The sequence below is a fragment of the Seriola dumerili genome, unplaced genomic scaffold (genome assembly GCF_002260705.1).
Source record: "Seriola dumerili isolate Sdu_G_001 unplaced genomic scaffold, Sdu_1.0 BDQW01000044.1, whole genome shotgun sequence".
Taxonomy (NCBI): domain Eukaryota; kingdom Metazoa; phylum Chordata; class Actinopteri; order Carangiformes; family Carangidae; genus Seriola; species Seriola dumerili.
Genome location: NW_019174299.1, coordinates 311,981 through 337,750, shown reverse-complemented (window position 1 = coordinate 337,750; position 25,770 = coordinate 311,981). Strand labels below are relative to the sequence as shown.

Below are 25,770 nucleotides of genomic sequence, written 5' to 3'. Positions count from 1 at the left end.
TTTACTCTATTAGATTATTACTATTAGATTGAAACCAAAAGTGGCCATTCCAAAACACTGCCTGCCAGCATACCTGCATTATCAAAGCTGTTTCATTCATCACCTGATGAGCTCTGTTATCTGCTCTACCTTTTCTGACCTCCATTAGCCCAGCAAATCATGTCAGAATCTCCTTCTATTTCTGACGTTATCATTTAATAAATGTGTTGACAATATGCAAAAAAAAAAAAAAAAAAAAGAGGGAGAGTTTCCTTTTCCCGCTCATAATTTCCCTGTTATCTGTCACAGACAGGTTTGTGAATGAAATAAAATGCTGAATGCAGCGATGCCCGGCTCCCCTGTAGAAAGGTCACTGCTGATGAATTTCAATTACACGTATACCAGAAATTGGCAGCTGATTGTAATCTGGGTTCAAACGTAGTCAACTGCATTTTGATTTACAACGTTGCGCACTCGTTGCTCAGGGGAAAACAAAAAACAAAAAACATCTGTATGTGAAGGACAGGATGCGGATGGAGCTAGTTAGGCCCTGGGCACTGTTCAAGACGCATTTGTGAAATCAATAGTATGCAGAGCAATGAGGGAAAGTGTTTTTTGAATAGGCACCCTCTGCTACTCTGTGGCGAAGATCTATATAAAATGAATGTAGATGTATGTGGTCTATTGCTTCCTGTTTTTCTTGAAAGTGAGCAAATCCCTTGTCTCATCTTCCCTGAGTCCTGCTTTAACATAGTGTTTGCTCGCTGATGACAATCTTATACAATTATGCAGATATGTTTTTTTTTTTTCTATCTTCCATATGTTTGATCAGATTAGCTGCTGAGCAATTGCATTATGTTGCGCATGCATGTGTGTAAAACTGTGTTTGTGTGTTTGACCTTGTCCTTTAGGTGCCCTCACAATGCAAACAGAGACCTAAAGGGAAGAGGAGAATTAAAAGAGATCGTGGCGATGGAAGAAGGTCTTTCACACTTCCTCCTAACGTCCACTATATCCATGTAGTGAAACTTCAGTGGTACATTGTTATCACCTTGCTGCAGTGTTACAATACTGTTAAATCCCTCCTGCACACTAAGCCTGTACAGTGGAGCAGCAGTGCAGAGCTGGCATTGCTGTTGTCCTTAATGAGTGTAGTAAATCAGCCAGGATGCTCTCGGATGCAGCATGTTAAATCACAATAAGCCCTTTGTACAGGAAGTGACAAAGGAGCTTCCACTTGCACAGCGCAGTAATTGAACAACTTCTAGTAAACAGTGCAGGTGGAGAAAAATAACAAAAAAACGAAAGATAAATGATGGTCATATTTAGCTCTGGTGAGGATGGAGTATTCTTCAGATGAGTCTATTTAGATCTGGAAAAGAAATGCCAATAGGAGGGAAGGGAGGAAAGAAGGGAGGGAGGGGTCATGGGTGAGTAGCAGATGGATGAAGAGAGGACTGCTCTGTAGGATTCCTACTGCATGTGACCGTCCAGTGGACTGGCCTCAAATCCTGCTGAGTTCACTGAGATGTCTCATTTCAGCAAAGAGACTGCACCTCAAAAACCCTCTGTATTATACCTGCACTCTACATATACAGCCTACATTCTACATATACAGCACACACATTATTTTTTAAGTGCAGAAGAACTACTAGGCCCTCCAGTGTTAAATGTAGAAACATCATTGTAAGCCACAGCTGAGCAGGATTTGTCACTACAGGGGGAAATAGTTTACTTGAATTAATGGAGCTTTGTGTTGTGTTCCTCTGTGCCGCTGCATCCTCCCCTAACCCCCCCCCCCTTCATCAGCTGTTCTGACCCTGGTTTCCCCCCTCCATGCCCTTGTAACACCCACACACTTCAGTCTGGTATGTCAAACCAGCCACTCCGCAGTGGGATTTTTATTTTTCCCTTTTTGAAGAGCATCGAGTACCGTTTTCTACGCGTTTTCTCTCTCTCTCTCTCTCTCTCTCTCTCTCTCTCCATAATTAAGCAAATGCTCAACAAAAGCCTTAGTTGTCCTTGGAGAGATGTGAGTAAGGCTGTGACTTTGGGCATAGTTTCTACCTTTTGAAATGAGGCCTCCATCTATGTTTATGTCCTACTTTGGTTCTCCCATTCGCTCTCTAAAGGGACTCAACACAAATGTTGGTGGAGAATAGGAAAAGGGTTTCAGAGAAGCAGGGAAGTGTTCACAGAAGTGGTGCTGGTTGGTGAAAGTCTTCAGGAAACAGGTCGTATAACTCCCCACAGAGAATGGTAATGATGGGGGTTGAGGGCCCAGCCCTGCCAGGTCTGCCCTTAAACACTGATGTGGTTGTGCTGCCAGAGGGCTTACCAGGTCTTTTGTGCTCCACAGGGAGCTGTAAAGTCAACCACATGAAGAGATAACACAGAGGACCAAAATAGCCTAACAGGGCTTCACTCACTTATCAAAGTCATTATAGGTGCTTCCTCACTTTGTTTCAGATTTAACTTTCTCTGTGAAGCTGCATGGAGTTACATCTAGATCTATGACAGGTAATGTAGTAGTAAGATGATCCCCTTTAATACGGTATTACAATGTAGAATGCATACAAACTAGGGCTGCACAATTATTCGAAAAAGCAACATGGCCAAGTGCAATATCCAAATTGCAGGAGCTGCAAAACTTTGATAAAGGTCAAATGAGACCTTAAATGAAGCGTTGTTGCGCTACAGATGTAAGGGAACATGCTTGTTTGGTACAAGGGCCAACAAAAATCACATCATCATCATTTTTAGATTTTGTTTTTTTTTTTTTTTCAATGAAAATGAAATTTTATCGCAATATGATTTTTTTTTCTTTTGCTCATCATTCAGCCCTAATACAAACATATAATGGTAACAAATAATCTCAGTGTGAATGAAGTTGACCTTACTTTAGCCAGCCTAAAAAAAGGAACTAAAAGTCAATGTCTCTTTTCCAAGCACAGAGAAAGGGACCCGATGACTGAAGTGAAATGAGCTTAGATAACATGTTTTTCTGGCTCTTTGAAGAGCACAGTGAGATGGTGGTCCCAATGGAGCCCAGTCCACATCCCCTTAAACAGCAGTTTTTGTACCAAAGAACTCCCGAGGATCACGTTACGTAAGATTATATATATTAAATGCGTTGGTTGTTTTGTGTCTACTGCATCCCCACCGTGCTGAGAATAACAATCTGGCCTGAGTAAAAGGGAAAGCATGAGAAATGACACTGGTCACAGGTGTACAGAACTTGCTTTAGAACAAGATAGAAGAATACCGTAAGAGATTTAGGACCTGATCCTTCGACTGGATCTTGATCTCCTTCTCTTTGTCACTTTCACATGACTTTGAGCAACAAGAACACATCCCTGCTGGGAGAGAGGAGTTCACGTTAAAGATGGTGCCCTTGGTTTTTTGGTGGAACTGGGTCAGCTTGTATCAAGTCCCGGATATCAGCGTGGTTTCCTTACGCATCCTCATCAGATTCACCTCCCCTCCTGCTGTTCACTTCTCTCCAAGGGAATCCTGAAAACCCCCCGCCCCCCACCCGCCCCCGCGCCCCCGCCCAACCGCCCGCCCCCCACTCCTTCTCAGTAAAGAAGTGAGGCCAGACCTAAAAATAGGAGCCGTTGTTCTCCCTGTTCTTCCCCTGCATACCAACCGCCTTCTGTCTTCCTGACGCAAGAGACCCACAGTTTTTCACCCATGTTATTCCTACTGCCAATCCATCATTAGTACCAGTCCACCAAGAATGGGGCCNCCCAACCGCCCGCCCCCCACTCCTTCTCAGTAAAGAAGTGAGGCCAGACCTAAAAATAGGAGCCGTTGTTCTCCCTGTTCTTCCCCTGCATACCAACCGCCTTCTGTCTTCCTGACGCAAGAGACCCACAGTTTTTCACCCATGTTATTCCTACTGCCAATCCATCATTAGTACCAGTCCACCAAGAATGGGGCCCGATTCTCCTCACTGCAGTCTCTGCCAGTTGGGCTTTCCGGGCAAACACAAAGGTCACCTTCACCCAGAGCTCTTCTGCAAAGTGGGCAAATTGAACTGCTCTGTCCCTTCTGTGTCCTCTACCCTCCTTTCACTGTGCATTTACACAAACACACCCACTTCCTCCCATGTCCTACATTTGTCTCCCACCACTGCAGGAAAAGGCTATTGAAACTGTTAGTCATAGCAGCAGCAGTTCAGCCTCGCTCGCTCCGCTCTCAGATCCCACTGGTTATCTCTAGTCAGCCTTAACCACTGCCATGAGAGGTGTTCAAATCCTCATTACACATCACAAAATTACATTATTAAAATCCTGCATTCCCAGTACTCATTGTGCAGAATGGCCCTTGGCAGTGTTAACTGTGTTATTATATATTGCATAACTGGATTATTATTACTGATGCGTAACTGGGTAAGCTGTATTTTAAGGTTGTAGCCAGTGGAGATGGAGTTAATTTTAACTATTTGATGTGTTGTTGAGTACCTTACAGAGTACTTACTTGTATCTTAAATATATAGTAATGAATATATATATTCCCCTTTGAAATGCAGTGGGTAACATTTTAAAGTAGTACAAGGTGGATACTCTCAAATAAAGTACACATTTTAGAGTTATACTGAGTACATGTACTCAGTTACCTTCCATTAGCTGACAATTTGATACAGTTTTAGAGGAAATGTAAAACATTCAAGGCCTGCTCCAAAAATACTTTACCACTGAAACAATGGTGAATGATTATCTAATAGAAAAGGAGGGGGTAAGGAGCTGTGTAGCTCCTAGATCAAAGATAAGCGGGTGTAGATACCACACAAGTTTTTAATATTTTTTGTTGTTTTTACACTGGCACTGGAACAGTCCAAGAGTCGGTTTGCCAGCCTCTTGACGAGACAGAAGGAGCCCAGCCAAGGATCAGGCTCACGGGGATTATTTATAGAGTTGAGTGGGCTTCACGGACACAGGCGTGGAATGTGTCAGGGAGAAAATGCATCATTGATCAAAGCCTGCTCAGAGACGTGCTCTTATTTTTGCCAAACGCTGAGCAGAGACGGGGGTTTGGAAGAAAACAATAGCCCTTACCAAAGGCTCCATGTGTGCTGTGCTATAGTAAGCTTGCCTGCTCTTCTACCCACACACAGTCCTCTGCACCTACACAGGTGACTGGACTTCACTGAACACTTGCCAATTTTAGCCTCCTCCTTCTCTTTCTCTACTCCAGCATCTAAATAGCTTCTCAGCTCTACATGCTTCAAAATACATATATGGTGGGTGTTTGGACAGTTAGTGGGCTGCACATGGAGGCAGGTGTGTACCGCCACAAAAAAATATGTGGGTTTTACAGAGAAGAAGTGTGTGTGTAGGTGTAGATGAGGAGGTGTAGAAGGGAAAACAGAACCTCTGTAGGATTGCGACACAGGAATTGTAGGCATCCATTATGGATGTTTGTCCCCTCGTGAATCTCTTTCCGATGTACACCTCAAATGAGATGGAGACAAACACAGAATCCCAAGGTCAGGCTGCGGTTGCGTGTGTGTATTTGTGTTTGTGTGGTGGTCTGTGAATACCACGAGGCGCATCTGTCAGAGGACAGCACAAGATGCTGCCTCCCCCCTTCACCTCCCCCTCGCTCTGGTCCCATTGAGGGAGTAGAGGCAAAAAAAAAAAAGAAAAAGTGAGGTGAGGTGGAGGAAGGGGGAGGAGTGTAGCAGAGGTGTCCTGTACTGCAGCAACAACAGCAGCAGCAGCAGCAGCAGCAGCACAGCTCTCTGGTGGCAGGCGGGGGCAGTTCTCTCTCCCCGCCATTCGCTGCATTGCAGACGGCAGTCAAGGTTATGCCTGTGTGGCCACATTGACGGAGCGGAGGATTGAGGATGCCCGTGCAGGCAGTCCGAGAGACCGTGATTAAGCTTTGGGCAACTTGTGGCCTCTTTGTCCTGTAATGATTTTATTTATAGCCAAAGAACATTCATGCTCAGGCTTGTAAATCCCATACCAGGTCCCTCAGCAGTACCTGATGTTTCTGGGGCTTAAAAAGACTGCATCATGTTTCTCTCACACTGCGCAGATAACATCCCTCTTATTTTCCTTTTTGTTGCAGAGTTACCTGTAATTTTTTTGGCAGGCCGTCGTTTCATACAAGCATTGTGTCTGAGGTGGAGGGTAAATGCCGCGGAGACGTGTGGCACAGGACTGTAATGGTGACATTTGTTGTTAATCAGCCTCCCGCTCATCCTCAGCTTCCTCTGTCTGGCTGTGATAAACATGTCAGTCTCCGCTACGCTGCAACATCGAGCACCGCAGGCTGTATATGGCCAGCGCTTCCAAAGTTTCACTGGAAGTGGATCAGAGAGAGGCCACATCTGATAGCATTGTACGTAACATACGAGCCACTGTAACTATTCTCACTTCCTGTTCAGAGTGAAGCGTTGTCTTCCATAGACACGCTGAGAAGAAACAGAAGAGGATGACAAAATTTCCACATCCTGTATATGTCTTTGTGTGTGTGTGTGTGTGTGTGTGTGTGTGTGCATGTGTGTGTGCGTGCGCGTGCGTAGACCCAAAAGAATTCCTCTTGCTTCCCCTTTTGTTGGTGCCTGGGCCTCAAAACAGCTGCCTCTGTCAGATATTATTGAGGAAGTGATAGATCATTTCCCACAGGGTGGAAACGTTCAGCACACCGCTAGTCTGACCTTAATTGTTTCCCAATATCAGTCTTATCTCTTTATCAGCGTTATGCGAAGCGATGTATGCAGAGAAGGAGACACACCGAGAGGAACCGAGAGAAGTAAAGATCGAGTGACGAAGAGAAAGACAAAGTGGGAGAGTGAAAGGACGAGCGACAGACTGATGACAAGACCCAGGTGTCAATCCGCCAGTGTCAACTACTATCTTTTCTCTGGCCATCAGTTTCGCAAACAAGCTTTTGTGCCACAGTGAATCTCATCTTTGGCAAATGCAGCCGAGATCCCGTGTCTGTGGCTGAAAACCATTTGGGGAAATGAGAAAACACTGTGGTAATAATTGTAACGAGAGGAATGCTTTTGAGATGCGACAACACAGTTTAATTAAAGCAATGCAGACCATGGGGGAGTATTAAACATAGTTATATCTGCTAGGGCTCAGTGAGCGCCTCCAGCAGTGATAGCTGTGAGGGGCTTGGCGCACAGCTAGCCAGTTTGTTAGCATACAGCGGTTGTCAGATGAAAACTGTGAAACTCAAATTTTTTATTGGTTTTCATGGTTTTATTTGAAGCACAGCTTTTCCATGTGCTGTGAAATTCAAGTCAGTCTTTGGCTCAGGGGAGAATGACCAAAGCCTCATGTACTGTATAACTAACACGACACTGGTCCCACTTATCCAAAGAAGAAGTCCTGCAAGAGTTAACAGCATCCTATTCCTAACATAGGCGACATAGTTTCAGCTTGTTTGCCCAGATAAAATTAAGTTGTTCTCGAGGTTTTTTCATGCACAGGAAGTGACTAATAGAAGTCGAAAAACAAACAAAAAAAACAACCTTTTCCTGCAAAGAAACTAAGCAATTCTTCACCTGACCTCTCTCGTCCTCTTGGTGTCTTCAGTATTAAGTGATCAAGTAGCAGCTAATCTGTTGAATATGAGCTTTTTCTGGGAGTTCAAGTTCTTCTAAAACTTTCAAGCTTCTTTTTTTTTTTCCTGTCACTGTCACTTGGAGATTGAATGTGCAATAATTCCAAGTGCAGCTTTAGGTAGTGGAAACCTTGGGATGCTCTAAGAGATAAAGGTTTTCAATTGACGACAGCAATGCTCTTATCCAACATATAACTGATAGTGCCATTTGGTGCGTGCATTTTCTTTTCGTTTTTCTTTTTTATGGGTGCCCCCAGTGAGAATTTAACTCTTTCATCGCTGTATACTGTGTGCAGGGACAGTCAGGCACATTAGTTGAATGGGGACACAGAGCCTGTGCAGAGGGGGAGTAGTCAATAGGGGGGGGTTGGGGCGGGGGGGTAGAAAAGATGAATATGAGCTGATAAAACAACCTTCAAACATCCTCTGTGAAAACAGCGGAAAGTACATTCGACAGGAGATTTTAAGGGAATCCAGGGTCAGACAAACCCCCTCTCTATATACAAGGATTATTTTTTTATTATTTAACACAGCTTCTACAGAGTTACCAACATGACCTGACATGCACACAATCACTCGGAGTGAGTGGGAGCTCAGACGGACAGCGGACACCTTGCCGCCAGAAGAGAATGAGCACAGACCAATAAGACAGGAAGCTGACTGTGAGGAAAACTTGGAGGGGATGTGAGTTGACCCTGCAAAAGACACTCCCTCTGATTGTCTCTCGCTCCCTGTCTCTGTCTCTCATGCTTAGCAACAAGCTCGCACACATGAATGCACACACGCAAACTCACCTGAACAGAGCTTACGAAAGAGGTTCTGCAAGAAATAATTGGCCCCATTGGTGACGCGAGGTGATGGAAAGCGTGAGGAAAGCAGCCGGGGAGGGAGAAGGTGGCGTGATAGAGACGCCACAGGAGAGCCTGACATTGGTGCGCACGTATGTGTGCATGTGTGCATTCAAATGTGCGGTGAACTCAGGAAGGTGTGGTGTGATTTATGGTCATACCTGTAGATGTGCCATACTGAAAGTATTGAGTGGTTTTGTGAAAATAAATGGACTTTTAAACACAAATGCCTTGTGACTGAGGTATGGAAGCTGGACTGCAGCACTTTGTGCTTTTTCCTGTGGTTCCACAGCTCAATAGCATTGACCTCCCTACTCTCTGTGGGCCAGTAATTAGTGAGACTGTTTGCTGCTCTTTGGCCTGTTCAGAGTTCTCTGAGGGATTTCCACTTATTATCTGATCACAGAAAGAGTGTTAAGAGCAGAGGCTTTACATTCGAGGCACAACGGGCGTCGTGCACAGCGTACCACCTGGATGAAAATGTAAATCCATTCGGGAACCGGGACAAACACGAGCACGGCTGTATACACTCGCTTCTCGCATCTCGCCTTCCCTCTCAGACCCTCGATTTTCTCGCCTGTTCACACATTATGTTCGAGCTCTGCACAACTCGCTGTAAGATGGTGCGATGAGTTGCACAATGTGTGGCTCAGACTAGTGCTGAGAGAATTTAAGCAGCCGCCCACATGAGAGATTACTGTGACAAACGGTGACAGGCCCGGCTTCTCTCTCCCTCTGACTCTCTTTCCCTCGTCTGTCTCTCTTTATTCTTTCCATCCCTCCCTCTCCTCTCCCATTTCCAAAATCTGTTCTCACTTCAAAGATGCTTTACTGGCATGACAGATAACAATGCCATGTTGCCAAGGCAAAATATTACTGACATCGTATTTATCTCTCCATCCCTCTCTTCCCCCCCTGTGAGAATTTAGTTTTTCAGTTTGCATTAATTTGCTTTATTGGCATTGGGGTTGCACGGCGTTGCCAAAACATCTAAACAAATTAGGTTAACATTAAGCTCATTAAACTTCTTTTTCCATTTCTGTCAATTGCTCCTTTTATCATTCTTCCTTGCATACACACAATCTTAGCATAGATCCACTTTATCTCTCTCTCTCTCTCTCTCTCTCTCTCTCTCTCTCTCTCTCTCTCTCTCTGCCCCTCCATGCAGTTTTAGGGAGTAGAGTCTGTTAGAGACTGAATGATGTGCGCCCTAAGCTGTGTGTGGCAGGATTCAGATGTCAGTTTGTGTAACCATCTTGGATGTGGGAAGGACGAGGCCCTGTATTGCCTTGGGGTGGCAGTGGGCGGCCTAGACTTTTGGAGGAGGAAGGGGAGGAGGGAGAGAGGGAGGACGGCGGGGGGTGGTGGTGGGGGGGTTGTTCTGCTGATGACCTCCCACCTACCTCATCCATGCAGACTGGGTCTCACGGAGCGATTAAGTGCTTCAAGGCAAAAGCCTCTGAATCTTCATGTCTAGTCCTTCTGCAGGGAACAGGCTTCTTTCAACAACAAAAAAAAAAGATAATGCACAAAATTTTCAGATCACCTTCACTTAAATTATTGAGTGGTTGTTTCATGCTATGATATAATTATGGAAAATCTTGCCCCACCTTGTTTGAGAAGATTCAAGGAAAACAAACCACATTCATGTATAATGTTACTATCATTGTTTAGAGGAATAAAAAAAAACCAGGATGTGCTTCATCCAGACAGCACGTATGTCAGCTACTGTGATGAAAATGATTAATCTGATTATTAGAGGGGGCGATTATTTTTGCTTTAAGTGTAATATTATCATCGAGATAGAAATAGGACACTGATGACGACACTTCACCATCAAAACATGGTGAGCATGTGTCTTTCTGGTGTCTGTGTGTGTTTGATTTCTCACTGTTTGACATGTCAGTATGTGCATCTTAGTTGTGACTAGTTGTCTGTCAGGATGTTCTGTATGTGTGCAGACGCTGATCCTGTGATCCTCCAGCACACATGCGGGCAAACACAACACACATACCGTGACTCACATTTTTGGAGAGCACGTCATCAAGAGGTCCCTGCTCTGCTCTGTTCTATCTTCACTCCCCATTACCCACGATCCCCTGTTGCCTTATTCACTGATGCACGTTGCACGCACGCGCGCGCGCACACACACGCACACACACACACACACAAATGACACAGTAGCTCTGACTGTGGGCGAGAGCAACTGAGCCATGCCTGACTACTTTTTATGCAGACCCGTTTTAGAGTCGAGATATGATAGGAGCAAGGAGTAGCAAGTGGCAGGCAGCCAGCACAGCCGTGACGAGGAGGTGGGATGGTTGGAGGTTTGAAGGAAGTGGGCCACGGTAGTGAAAGAGGCAGTATGTCCAAAGTCCCACAGGAAGAGCTTCAGGGGAGAGATTCATCCTCCATGTGTTCAAAATCAGGCCGGGCAGCTCAGCACTGTGGTCATACTAACATTTAACAGCCCTGTGGCTGAGACACGTTGTTGTTCTGTATTTGTCAGTGTGTGTTGAAGTAGTCGAGCAAGAGGACTCCTTAGTTTTGCTTGTGCTTCCTGGCATAACAAGGGATCAGGCAACTGAGGAAGCCCTTGGGAGTTTTTGTCGGGGTGCTTGTGTCTCACACACACACACACACACACGCACACACACACACACACACACACACACACACACACACACACACACAAACAAACATAGACACTCTACAGAGTTTCTGATGGTGCTGTATTCCAGGACGCACAGCAGACTGGAGGAGTGCAGGAAAGCCATACAGATGTATGTATGTATGTATGTACTGTATATAGCTTTTAGAGTTATATAACTTGTATTAAACTGGAAATATCATGATTAAAGAAACATATAAAGATAGGAAGTCTATAAAAGTAGTTCGTCCATTGAGCCCTATAATGCCATTTTGAAGCGTTATTGTTTTGCCGCACTTCACTCAGTGGGCCAGTGCAGTGTTACAGGCAACCTGAGAGCTCATGTTCCCATTAATTGCCTCCCTAGAGTCAGGGTGTGACATACAGTGACAGGGGAGAGTGTGTGCCATACCGCTGCCCTTCAGAGGATGTCTCACAGTGTGGCCCCGTCCCCAGCAGCTTCACCCTTCCATCAGGGAGTGTTTGACCCAGCCCGGAGCGGCCAGCACCACCACAGGAAGGGGGGGGGGGGTTTTACCAAAATATCCTCATATCACCGCGGCAACAGCAGCAACAGGCAGTCAAGCCAGAAGCACTCGAGCAGACACACACACACACACACACACACACACACACATAAACAGAAATACTGACATCTCTACCAGGAAAGACCCCAGGGGCTGAGAAAAAATAGTGAGAGAGTGCAAGCAAGGCGTGGACGAATGAGGGAAAAATGACAGCTGCATGTAGGGAAATACAGAGGCAATAATTATAAAAAAAAATAAATAAATAAAAATTGATTGTTTAAAGGACATTTCAATTTTAATGAAATTATGATTCATAATGGGGTTTTTCTATTTGTTATTTATGCAGCACAAATATCACTGGCCAGCCGAGTAATAAATCCTGTACCTCGAGGTCACCAGTCTTATGATTTTGCATTTAAATTTCAATAGTGTGTGAAATGAGCCTGAGCAAACCCACAGTTTGCCTGCTTGGTTTTGACTGAGAGGCACAGTCTAACTGCATGATATCCTGCCAGGCTGTCCGCCTAATTGAAACAGCATGTTAATGAGACACGAGATTACCCCCCCTACAACCTTTGACCCTCTGTGGCTTCTTCTACCCTAAAGAAGGTCTGTAAACAATCAGACCTGAACCGACCCTCACGGCCCCACCCCAGCCCTTGCCACTTGCTCAGTCTGCTTTCCATCTCACAGAGCCTCCCTTACATATTCCCAGTACCCCGGTCAGTGTACATATCCATCTGGTTGATTTTGCAAACGGCTTCAGAAGAAAAAAACATGTCTCTTTGGTCTGTGTTTTTTTTTTTTTAAATAGAGTTGTTAACTGTAGTTTTCTGTTACATGCTGAGAGAGAGGAGCGGGCTGGTGACATTAAAGGGCGCGACATTTGGGCTGAAATGTGATCTTTTGATTACGGCCTCCAGAGATTTATCCCCCACTACAAGCACTGAGATGTTTGGAGGGCAGATGATCTTTGGGAGGAAATGAGAGCAGGACAAAGGGAAACGAAGATATCAATACTGCGATCCGTCTACCTCTTACGTGAAGTGGTTGACAAGTTGTTTTCACTCCTAGGTTACCTCTGCGAAAGACTTGGAATTGTATTATCCTGCAGCTGAACCAACAGCACCCTCCTTACCCTCACAGTCTTGGCGAGGTTACATGCATTACCATGTGCCTGTGGGTCTTGGCAATAGCTCTCACAACAATTGCATGCAAGTATTTCTCAAGTGGGAGGAAAATAAATGGTTGAATAACTCTACTTTAACACCTAGTTAGCAAACCTTTTGACCTAGGTGGTCCCAGCATCACTGGGCCGCAGCGCACCATCTGGTGTGATGTCAGTGAAGGCACTGACTAAAATTTCCACAAGGTATTTTGATCCACATTAAAAAATTATCTGTATCTCTATTTAGATAAGACCCCGCCCCCAATCTCTGACGAATTACAGATGTGGAAATTATGACACTGAGTAGTTATGCATAGGGAGAAGAGATAGAGGTCGTAAAACAAGGGCAAAACCAGAGAGCGATGATCGTGTCATTTCTTCAGCTTTGCGTCAAGTGGTGCTCATTAATCGTGATGAGGTGCCAGGCGTCATCTGCCTCTTCCAGTGTCAGGTGGAAGATGGATGGCCCAGAGGTGTTTCACTGTGGCTAGTGTTGAGCCATGCTCTGGGGAGATCCATCAGACCTCTACAGGCAGTCACTGTCTTGGGGAGAGGGAGGACATACTCGTACTTCTATAGCCCTGGGACTCTCTGCGCCTTTTTGCATTCTTTCTTCAAACTAAAAAAAAAGATCAGGAGACATAGAACAAGAGAGAAAAGGGAGATTAGCCGGCTTTTGTTACATTTGTTTAATACTGGGGGTGTTGCAAGTAATCAGACATCACCATTGACATGTCACTGGGGTAATAGAAGGTTTCACAAAATTCTTTTGTAAGAGAATTCCTCGTCTGTCCGAGTTTCGACAATGGCGGTCTCAAAGGCTAGAATCCTTTTTGTGTAACAGTAATTTGTGGATCGGTTTAGGTTTGATTTTAATGTACTGCTCTCTGTGGTATGCATTATTCAACAAGCCCATTTTCCAAGCCCTAAACCAGGCCATCTGCATTCATGCTATCTAGCTAACCACAGCCCTGTGTGGAAATAGGGCAGCGCTGTCTGTCTGCTTTCTGCCAGCTAGGCCCGCAGACCTAAAAGCTGCAAAAGTTCAGCCATGTCCTGGCAGGTGGTGTTTGGGGCATCTGTTTTTGCTACTCTTACAAGTTTGGCTTCTGCATGGGTTGTTGTAGATAGACAGTCCCCTCAGAGCTTTAACAAATATTGCAATGACTTTGGAATTGGCTGACAAGAAATGTATGTTGCCCACATGAGGTTGCCCACAGGATGAATATTTAACCACCAAATCTCATTTGCAGTTAAAAGGTAAAATGAAACACATTTTAAAGTTCTTAACTTTGTTTGAGAAATGAAACCATTGTAACTTCAGCCAAGCTTTTTACCCTGTCATTACAGGAAGTAGTTCTTTTTTAAAAAGAAACAGAACTCGTGCACTATACAACAATTTGTCCCAAGGGAAAAGCTCAGAAGTCACATGAAGTTATGCAATTTGAAATATGAGCAGAAAAATTTGACAAAGAGATGTGCATTTTAAATAAGCATGCAGTTACTGTATCTCTAAGGCTATTGGCCTATCATAAATATATTATCAAAAATACTGATTGTTTTAGCCATTTTAATTTATTTAATTGTTAATAATTTAGTGAAATGTCAAAGAAGGCCCCACAGGGTTCCCATCCACCTCTGTATCCCATCTGCATAAAGATGGTGAGAAAACTGCTGGAGAGAGAAGAACGACGTTGATAACGGCAGCCCATTAATATAGAAACAGTGTCAAAACACTGTTACAAAGTGCTTAACAGAGGCAAAACAAAATAAAAGCAAAGCTACACCATAATTAAAAGATCCATATAATAAAAGTAGGGTGAATAAAATACCCCAAAATCCGATAAAGTGAGATAAACACAGGGAAATAAACAAATAAAACATAATGGATCAGGAAAAATAAAACTTTGGATTGACATTAATAAAAGGCTTTTTTAAGAATAAAGAAAAAAAAAAAAAAAAAAAAAAGTTAAGTTCTAAGAAGTAATTTAAAACATGTTGCTGACTCTGTAAGCCTCAGATCCTCAGACAGGGAGCTCCAGGGCTCAGTGGCCCTGAGCACCAAAGCCTGGTCACCTTTACCTTTGAACAGGGGCTTGGGATCATCCAGAAGGCCCCTGCCTGAAGATCTGAGGCTGCACTTTGTCTTGTAGGGGAGCAGCAGTTCAGCAATACAGTATAACTGGGAGCTAAAGCATTTCATGGTTTAGCAGGTAACCAGTGAAGAGTGGCTAAAATAGGAGTTATATTATCTTGTCTCTTTGAATTTGTTGAAAGCCGAGCAGCTCCTTTTTGCACTAGCTGTATTAGCTGTTTCTACTAGCTGTTTATTTTATTTTATTTTTTATTTTTTGGTTTAAACCTGAATATAGTGAATTGTAATTCCCTTCTAGCAGCATAACTGCTTGGTTTAGGTTTTTTTTTTTATGATTCAATATGAATGTACTGTATCTGCCTTTTATCTCCTTTCTCCTCTTTTATGCATTATAATCTAGCTGTAGTATTCACTGCTATTTCCTGAATTCAGAATTCAGATAAAATATTTAACTAAGCAATCTTTCTCTACTCCCACCCTCCCCCATCCTATTTTGTTCCCAGGATGGTTCCAAACAGAGGCAGGTGAGGAAGAAAACGGTGTCCTTCAGCTCAATGCCAAGTGACCGCAAGATCAACAGCACAGCTGCCTGCATGGCCTTCATGATGGAGGGTTGTGAGATGAAGAAGGTGCGCTCCAACTCTCGCATGTACAACCGATACTTCCTGCTGGATCCAGACATGCACTGGCTCCGCTGGGAGCCATCTAAGAAGGATTCAGAGAAGGCCAAATTGGAGATCAAGAGTATTAAGGAGGTCCGTTTGGGAAAGAAAACTCCTGTTCTGCGCAGCAATGGTCTTTCAGATCAGTTCCCTGATGAATGCGCCTTCTCAATCATCTATGGGGATAACTATGAGTCTTTAGACTTAGTAGCCAGTACAGCAGATGTTGTCAGCACCTGGGTGATGGGGCTAAGGTATCTGGTGTCTTATGGCCGGCACCCCGTGGACATGGTGGAGCCCAGCCAACCGAGTGTACGAACATCATGGATTGGCTCAGTGTTTGAGCTAGCAGATATGGAAAAGGAAGGACACATAGACCTGTTCAGGGCCACCCAGATAATCAAGGGGCTCAACCCAGGAATGAAAGAGTCTAGAATAGAGCTGAAGTTCAAGGAACTCCAGAAAGCTAAAGACCAATACGGAGAGGCAATTAACATGGACACCTTTGTGGAGGCCTACTGTGAGCTCTGCACACGGCCAGAGATTTTCTTCCTACTGGTGCAGTTCTCCAGTAATAAGGAGTATCTGGACAGTAAAGATCTGATGCTATTTGTAGACGTGGAGCAAGGTGTGGAAGGTGTAACGGAGGACATGTGCAGGGATATTGTTCAGAAATTTGAGCCATCCGCTGAAGGGAGAGAGAGGAGCTACCTCTCTATCGATGGCTTTACACACTACCTCCTCTCCTCCGAATGCCACATCTTTGACCCCCAGCACAAACGTGTGTGCCAGGATATGACCCAGCCTCTGTCCCACTACTATATCAACTCCTCACATAATGCCTCCCTTCTGGAAGACCATTTCTGGGGTTCATCAGACATCAGCAGCTACATCCGAGCTCTAAGAATGGGCTGTCGCAGCATTGAGGTCATTGTATGGGATGGCCCTGATAATGAACCAGTGGTGTATGTAGGTAGTTCTGTAGCCTCACAGCTAGCTTTCTCTAAAGTCCTGGACATTATAAACCAATATGCTTTTGAGAGCTCAGAGTATCCCTTGATTCTTTGCTTGGTGACCCACTGCTGCATCCCCCAGCAGAGGGTCATGGCACAGCACATGAAGAAGATTCTTGGTGACAAGCTGTACATTGAATCCCCCAACAAGGAGGAAAACTATCTACCCTCCCCAGAGAAACTCAAAGGCAAAATCCTTCTTAAAGGTAAGAGGCTACCACCCAACTGCACTGATGCTGAGGGGGACGTGACAGATGAGGAGGAGGGTCTGGAAATGTCCAGGAGAGTGGGAGCTGATGAGAAGGACCAGCTAAATGGCTTGGGCTGCAAGAGAATCAGACTGTGCAGGGAGCTGTCTGATCTTGTGTCTCTCTGCAAGTCAGTCCAGTTCAGGGACTTTGAGATCTCTAAGAGGGATCAAAAATATTGGGAGATCTGCTCCTTCAACGAGGTAGATGCAAACAGGTTTGCCAACGAGTTCCCAGAGGAATTTGTCTGTTATAACAAGCGCTTTCTCTCCAGGGTATATCCCACTCCTATGAGAATTGATGCCAGCAACATGAACCCCCAGGATTTCTGGAAGTGTGGCTGCCAGATTGTGGCCATGAACTACCAGACCCCAGGCTTGATGATGGACCTGAACCTTGGCTGGTTCAGGCAGAATGGAAACTGCGGGTATGTTTTGCGGCCGGCCATCATGAGAGAGGAGGTGTCCTACTTCAGTGCCAATGCTCGGGACTCCCTACCAGGGGTGTCTGCCCAGCTTCTTCATATTAAGGTCATCAGTGGGCAGAATCTGCCCAAGCCTCGCGGTTCTGCTGCTAAGGGTGACGTGGTGGAACCCTACATATATGTGGAGATCCATGGCATCCCTGCTGACTGTGCTGAGCAAAGAACCAAGACAGTGTCCCAGAATGGTGACAACCCTATTTTTGATGAGAGTTTTGAATTCCAGATCAATTTGCCAGAACTTGCTGTACTGCGCTTTGTGGTGCTGGATGACGACTACATTGGAGACGAGTTCATTGGCCAGTACACCATCCCATTTGAGTGCCTACAGCCAGGCTATAGACATGTCCCTCTGCAGTCTCTTACAGGAGAGTTCTTACCCAATACCACTCTGTTTGTCCATGTAGCCATCACCAACAGGCGGGGTGGAGGAAAGGCACATAAGAGGGGTCTTTCTGTCAGGAAGGGTAGGAAGGCCCGGGAGTACACCACCACCAAGACCACAGGGATCAAAGTAGTGGACGAGCTCTTCAGAGCATCCACCCAGCCCCTCAGGGAGGCCACAGACCTCAGAGAAAATGTGCAGGTAAGGAACTACACTTAATAGTATTTATGAAACATAGACACAATCTTTACTGATATTTTGTGTGTCACACTGGGATGTGTAGAGGAGGAAGTTTTGTTTGAACCTCTTTCCTTTTGATTCCCTTAAACTGCTATGTGATGATCGGCTTTGTGTTGGGATAACTGATCTGCTCTGTTAAGCTGTTGTAGAGTGACTTGTTTTACCTACATTTGTGCCTTTATACGTAGTGGTGGAGTGTTCATGATGTTGATCATGCAGAACAAGTGAATCATGCCATAGATCAGTCTTTCAGTGTTTGTGGCCTAAAAATTTGGTGGCCCTCAGTTTTGGTGAATTGGTCCAGGTACTTCAATCTGTCATCTCGGTTTTTTAGAGCCACACTTACTTTTTAGACTTAGATTGAGTGCTCAGTCTGAAAATAGCTTAGGTTAAATGCATTAGACATCTGTTTTTCTTTGCAGAGCAGAGTTAATGGTCGCCTCTGCTGACTACAATAGTGCTGATCTGTTCTTAAAAAACATGTAACGGTATTTTTTTTAACAGGATAACATCTTATCGTACACATCCAAATCCAACATTTCCAAGTCTCTAGAAATAGAGTAGATGCTTTCAGAAAGTTGCATGTCACTCCCGTTCACTTTAAGAAAAAAAAAGAACAAACTTTCATCTGTGTTTTTGTTTTCGAATTAAGATGTGAAATAGCAGAGATGCCTTTTCTGCCAAATATAAAACTGCATGGTGTTTTATTGCTTCAGTGGGTCCAAACTGATTCAAGTGTTTCTGATTGCACTCATTGCACTTGCTGTTGTGGATAGAAGCTTGTCGCTAATTGTGCTCTATTAATGTTGTAGAGGAGAATGGTAATAAAGTGACATAGCTGTACAATTATAAGGTTTATGAATAGTGTAATCATTAATTAGGGACAATTACTGCTCAGGGGAGATGGCTGGGTTGCTAGGCACTTTGTGCACTACTTTAAAACTCCTGGATGAGCAAATGAAGATTAGTAACCATGGCATATATTCGACTAATGACCAGTAGCAGAAGCCCTTCAGTGCAGTTTAGTATTTTGTTTGTGATGACTGAAGGGTGCGATACAAAGCTAGTCTCATTTGCTCACAACACGGGGAGAGCCAGTGAGCCTTTTACATGCCAAGTGTTGTGTTGTTTGGTTGTCAGTTTAGAGTGGCAGGCCTACTCTTGTTTTGTCTGACAGTTTTCATGATAAAAATAATCTTGCCTTTCACTCAATGGACTTAATTGACTTAACGCATCAATAATGCTCTTCTTAGTGTTAAAAGTTATAATTATATAATTGTACTAAGTAAAAAAAAAAAGAGAGAAAAAAATGTTAATGTCTTATATAAGAAAACATAAAATTTAACAGACTAAGCTACTGTACATGTAACACTCTCCCTTTTATGCATCCAGGTCATAAATGCCAAGGTCTGCCCGTCTGTCTTCAGTAAGTAGTAACTTCAGTCTAATGGCTCCACAAACAAAAAGAGCAGACCAAACTAAATAAGCAGGGACGTGATTAGAGATCCTGTGGCATGCTGTCATGCATTTTTCAGTTGTGGAAAGACGCATGTTCTGAAGGCGGATGTAATTTTCCTCTCCAAGACCTCAATACAGAGAGAAATATGTTTGTGTTCTGGAGGTGAAATTGATCCTGTAATTTTAGAGGTAGTAACATTATCAAATCACTGTCTGAATGGGATGAGACGAAGGCAATTTCAGGAGAAACCACTGAAGATGAAAGTGTGAATACAAGCAACGGATGAACAATCCTGACAGTGTTTCCTCAAAAGATTATGATATGCTATCTTCTGGCGTAATAAGTGTGCAAAGGATTGCTTGTTGGAATAATCTGAATTTGTGATAGATGGACACCATAACAGTTTGATTTTAGGTCTCAGTCTTTGCACGAGCGTGAGTCAGCATGGGAAGATTTCATGAATAAGACATGAAATATGGCTGTGAAGTCAGTGAATCAGACACGGACTAATCAAACACATCCCAACTTTTGTAAAAGTCAAGTCAACCAACTCTTGCTAAATGTGGAAATAATCAGAGACAAGCCATGTGTCACAGCTGTCGCTCTAATCTGTTCTGTGGCTTTGAAACATATTTCATAACAAATGGCTTTGGAATCCAATCTATAGGCCTACATGAAAAAATGTCAGTAGGTGGACAGACGACTGAATGTGAATCAGTGTTTTTAACCTGATCAAACGACAGTGGTGCCACACCACACCAACCTCAGGTTTGAAATGTAAATTTTTCCTTTTGAAATGACGAGATAAAAGTTGATGAAATAAATGAAAGAGAAGAAGTTGAGAGGAAGGCTTTAAAAAGGATAAATAAAGGTGGAATAAGGCCATTGCCTTTTAAATGTAAAAGAAAAAAAAATGGAGAGCTGTGAAAAGCTTTGTAGAGGCCAGTTGTGTGGAGCCTGGGGCCGGGGATCTGCAGGGCAGCAACAGGCCCTGTGGCCAACAGCCCACAAGGCAGCAACCAGGCCATTTCTGTAAGCTTTGCCAGCCCTCACTTGAAGCTAAGATTAGACATTAACGTGAGAGAGGAACATCTTTTGTACTCTTACTTACTAAATTCCCACATATCGTGGCATGGAGCCTCAGCCATGAAAGCAGAGTGTGCAGACACACATACACACACACACACACACACACACACACACACACACACACACACACACACATACACACACACACACACACACTTTAGATGTCGCCGTCAAAAGCGTTATTTCACCTCACCAAGCTCTTTTAAGATTCCTTTTATCCTCAAACAGCAAAGCTTCCAGGTGGCCTGCTTTGAATAATAACAGAAAGAGAAGTGTGTTTGACTATTAAAAAGATTGAGGAAATCCATGAACATTGACCAATGGGCAGACATGATAGGTTGCCAAGTTTTTGCATGTGGATCTAGGCAGCAAATCAATTATTTCTGCGGGAGACTTGAATGAAGTCCTTTCCACAGTGCTGCTGCCCATGAACCTTATAAAGTGCTGATGGAGCTGGAGGAGAGCTGCCAGCCTGGAGTTTCTGTTTTATTTGCTGAAATGTGTGTGTTTCATCACAGGCCCATTCACCACCACTCAGTGCTGTAGGCTGGAGAGAGATACACAGATAGAGGCAGAAAGGGGGGGAGGACAAAAGCCGTGTTGTAACCGGACACAGAGCTCTCATTTGGGAATGTTGGAAGGGGGAATAAAGTGGGGGAGGGGAGTAATTAAAAACACAAGCTTCTCATTGGGTTTTGTAACACTAAAGCTTGGAAACAGTATGGCTTTTATTGCACTACAATTATCGAGAAACGTTTACGTATGTGGTCCCATACACACATGCGTGGAATTATACAAAGCATAATGAATGCTAATAGCTTCAGCTCACACCGCGCTGAGACATAAACCCATACATGCTCCTAGTTCACACACGCACATAATCACACACCGGGGTTTTTATCCCGAGCCCCAGAGCTGTCCTGCTTCCACCATTGTGTTTCTCTGTGGCTGTGCTCAATGGCCCACGAGGTGTTAACTGTGGCCGAGGCTCTGCATACAGATGCCGACTGTGTCCCCTGGCCACCCTCCCGGTCTTCGAGAAGGTCGGGCCCCGCAGTGACAGCACATCCTCTCGGGTGGAGGGAGGTGTGGTGAATTTTTCTGCAGAGCTAGAGGTCTAGCCCAGTGAGACAGCTGGTTCCCACACTGCAGAGTGTGTGGACTGATTCCCAAATACCAACACTGGCTTGTTCTCTCTAAATAGTTTTTTTTTTTTTTTTTCTTTCCCCACTGCTGTTCTGTCCCCAGTTTTTTCTTCACCTCTTATTACTTACTTTTTCTCACTGCTTCCCATGATCACCCTCAACCTTCTTACAGTACATCTTTGCAGTCCTGGCTTTTCAAGCCTCAGCCCAGATTGCTTTTTTGCACTGTTTCTCTTTCACTGCCCTTTTCTCTGTCGTCATGTTCGCTTTTCGTGCCGTCACTTAACCAATCTCTAACTGATGGGGTGCTGTGAGAAAAACAGTGGGCTTGGTTTGGTTGCTGAAATCCCCATGCTGGCAGGAGAATGAAACGCTGAGAGAGAGAGAGAGAGAGGGAGAGAGAGACAGTTGCCTTGTTGCTGGTGCTGCAGAGACTTTAAACTCAGACGTGCAGAAACTCTGGCTTTGTTGGCCTGGTAGGCAGGCTGTCCCAGGAAAGGTGAAGAGTGACTGAAGGAGGGAGAAAGTGAAGCTGGCAGCATCCTCCAAATTAAATTGAGTTTAGGCTGAAAAACTGCTGTTGAACATGGTGTTTAGGTGTGTGGGTCAAATGGTTATGCCAGGAAGGGTTTGTGAGGAGTTTGTGGGCAGATGAAGTTGGAAGAAATAATCAAATTTTGGAAAAATAAACTACCTGATATAGTTAACCACTTCAGGCTTGTTAAATAGCAGTGATGACAGCTATGCAGAAATCTGACTGGACTGTACATTAAAAGCTACATTCTCTGTTTCGGTCTTTTCCTTTTGAGTAAGCACAAAGCATAAGACATAAATAACACTAGTGTTTAAAAAAATAACAAATTAATTCTTCTTACAAATTTGACTGGAAACAAGTGGAATCACAATGCTGGCAGATTGACCAGATGTCTTTGGTGACATTACATTGATTTGGCAGATGTTTTTGTCTTAAGTGGTACATACTCATATACAATGAGAGCAGTTTCAGTGAGGTTCAGTGTATGGCTCAGGGACAATTCAACATTTTGAGAGGAGAAGCTCAAGGTTTGAATCACTAACCTTGTGATTGATGGGCAGACTTTTGTCTACTAACTGAGCTGCAGCTGGGCCACGATGAGCAATAAGATTTGTTGTCAGTACAAGATTAAATAAACAGGACCTGTTGAGATAAAGATTTTCTTATTTATCCAGTAGCAGAGGGTGAAAGTTTTCAGTGGTCCATGAAGAAACAGGAACATAAGCAGAAGAATGATATGAATTTACGTAATATTTGACAGTTTTTTAAAGGTGGTTATTTGCAGCAACACAGAACGGTAAATGCAGAGAGTGGGGTAGAAAAGCATTAAAGGTCCCATATTTTACACTTTTCCTTTGCTACACTTTTCCTTTTTATTTGAAGTGTTGATCCATGAGAAGATATATTTGTGGTTTTAAGTACCAAAAACCATCTCAGTGTAGTTTTACATCTGCTCTCTCAGGCCTAATAACCATGAGCGAGCCAATCAGAAGAGAGACTATGATCCTCTCTTCTGATTGGCTGAATGCTGTTTCTGAGTGATTGAATAAAATTATAGATTTCAGGTAAACACTCAGAGAAACCAAATCCTTCAAGGTTCAATGGTGGGTCCGGGTGGGCGGAGCTTGGGGCATGACTGATGGCGGTGACTGCTTTGTTGTAACATCACAAAGTTCCAGGAGTCCTGACGGCTCGTTTTAAGGTGTCTGAATACAGGCTGTGTGCATTTCTCTGTGGACTGAGTGTTTTGATACTTTCACAGTATTAATATAGAACCTAGACCTGCTTTATAATCAAAAAAGACATGGAAGTCTCTCTTTATATAACGTTGGACCCTTTAAGGAGAAAGTGAGAAAAGGAGACGGTTATGAAGAGAATGATGAGAGACTGACTGTACTTAGCACCTCCCGGATGTGGTCAGAAGTTTGTCTCCCGAGTCTCTCGGCTGTTGAATGAACAGACTGATGTTATGGGAAACTGATTTTTTTTTTTTTTTAACAATTTTACAGTCACCAAGACAAACACTGCTAAGCTGCAATCTTATCTTGTGTCTGGTCTGAGGGGAGTATCACAATCCCTCTCATTAAATCTCTTCACTCAAGGTCCTCTGCAAAATGTGGTTGCAGTAGCTGCCATTCCATTAGGACCACAATCACTTCATTTGCCAAATACAATAACTATACAGGAATTTTCCTTAGTTGGTTAGGTCGGAAGTTGATAGTTGCTTTGGTTGGTTTCATTGAAACAGAGACATAATGGAGTGATAGCTAACAGAGTTCAGAGCACAAGGACAAAGGGCAACACTTACAGAATATTTAAGTGTATTTATTTACAAATTGCTTTTATTTAAATTTTTTATGTGTTCATTACCAAATTGCTTTCCTTCATTGTGGCTGTTTTCTTCCCAGAATGCCATGGTGTCCTTCAAGGAGCTGTGCGGCCTGACCCCCGCTGCCAACATGAAGCAATGTATCCTGACAGTGTCTACCTGGCTGATGAACAGCGAGCGGTCACTGAGAGTAACAGTGGACCTGAGTGAGACCTACCCCACCATGGAGGCTCAGGGTCCTGTGCCGGAGCTGCTGCGCAAAGTGCTCAACGCCTATGATATGGTAAATAAACCTGCACACACAAGAGGGGGTGGAGATACCAACAAACAAGCAAACAGAAGTGTTCACACTGCAGGTGGACATAGCCTAAATGTTTTTGAGGATGAATCTGAATTTGGTATGACACATGAACGTGTATTCTGTGGAATTTTAATCAGGACTAAAGTGGAAGTAAATTCAGTACACACGCTCTTACGGCTGGTGGTAGGAGCACGGGCAGGGAGACATGCAGGCAGGCTGGTGCAGAATAACTGATGGAGACCAGGCTAACAAGCAGACGAGTGGACAGGCAAGCAGTCAACAAACAACAGGTAACTAAATACAAATAGCATGCAGGGTAACAGGAACGAGAGTAAACAGAAGAAAGTGAAACACATTGAGACGTTAGCAAACAATATGGCAACTGACTGCGAAAAAGGGCTGGTATGAATACAGGGGAAGATAATGAGAGGTGTGGTCGAAAAAGTACAAAAAAAAAATAAAAATTCCTTTCCTAACCACTTATACTTGACCTTGATGGAAAACCTCATGAGGTCAAGGAGGGATGTGAAGGAGAATTCATAAGGACTTAGGAAAAGACAACAGTGCTAAGAGGATCTGGCTGCACTCACACAAGGCTACATAATTATGTAGCGGTGAATGTCGTTGGTATGGAATGCTTAGTCGCTTTAAATGTTGCTGCCGCAAGGAATTGTGGGACAGCAAAGGATGGTCCAGTGTATCCTATGCTAAAAGAGAGAAGAAAGGAAGCACCTTTCCTTAGCATTTAGAGAATCAGCTCTTATCATGGCTGCCACTTTGATACTTCTGGGTCATTTCACTCAGTTAGAAACCTTTCAACCAGAGTCCAGGTGTGCAGGTAGGTTGGGAATGGTAAAGAGGTGAGTAGGTGGATCTGGCAACAGGAAAAAAGTCCGGGGATATCTGGTGGGCGGGTGGAGCATGGCATGGGCCGTCATAAACACGTCTGTGAGAGGTATCATGACAAATATCTACTTCAGGCAAAGATAAAATGTCAAAGCACTCCGGCATTCAAGTATGATGTCAGAGGCTGCATTTCCTGCTCTGTGCACATCTTCAGAGGTGCTGCTGTTACAAAAATAAAATAGAAAAAAAGACTTGCTCCCCCCCCTCAATGCTAGATTTCTTAACATTTGATTCAAACATTCACACAGCTGGATGTGTCTCACAAAGCTTTTAAACATGGCTTAAACCACCTTTTTGACCAGTCAGAATGTCAAGCTGCAGCTACTGATTTCACATGTCCTTCTCCGTCCTGCCTCCTCTCTTGACATTGAGATGGCAGAAAAGGGGGTTGAAGGAGTCTGTCTTTAATTAGTTATCACCCGCTGTTTCTCAACCCCCCAACCCACCCCCCTCCTCCTCCTCCTCCTCCTCCCCCTCCCCTCAGCCTCAATCACCCAGACACAGACGCATGCATGCTCACGCAGAATCGCGCGCAGCAGGCGGATGCGCGCATACACACTCTCTCTCTCTCTCCCTCTCTCTCACACTCACACACACACACACACACACACACACACACACACA

The 25,770-nt window shown here is 44.1% G+C and overlaps 1 protein-coding gene across 4 annotated transcripts in view; it reads left to right on the top strand.

The window, feature by feature from the left end:
• The window catches only part of LOC111217568 (inactive phospholipase C-like protein 2), a 78,178-nt gene that overhangs the window by 35,387 nt on the left and 17,021 nt on the right, over positions 1 to 25,770 (top strand). For 3 of the 4 annotated variants that reach the window (XR_002664959.1, XR_002664958.1, XM_022739502.1), the window contains exons 2-3: positions 15,358 to 17,844; positions 24,019 to 24,222. Coding sequence is in view for 1 of the 4 variants with exons in the window: in XM_022739502.1 (XP_022595223.1) it covers positions 15,358 to 17,844; positions 24,019 to 24,222 (2,691 nt within the window). In the remaining 3 variants the exon portion in view is untranslated. Of the gene's footprint in view, positions 1 to 15,357; positions 17,845 to 19,275; positions 19,310 to 24,018; positions 24,223 to 25,770 lie in introns of all 4 variants that reach the window. The other variant, XR_002664960.1, reaches the window with a different exon arrangement.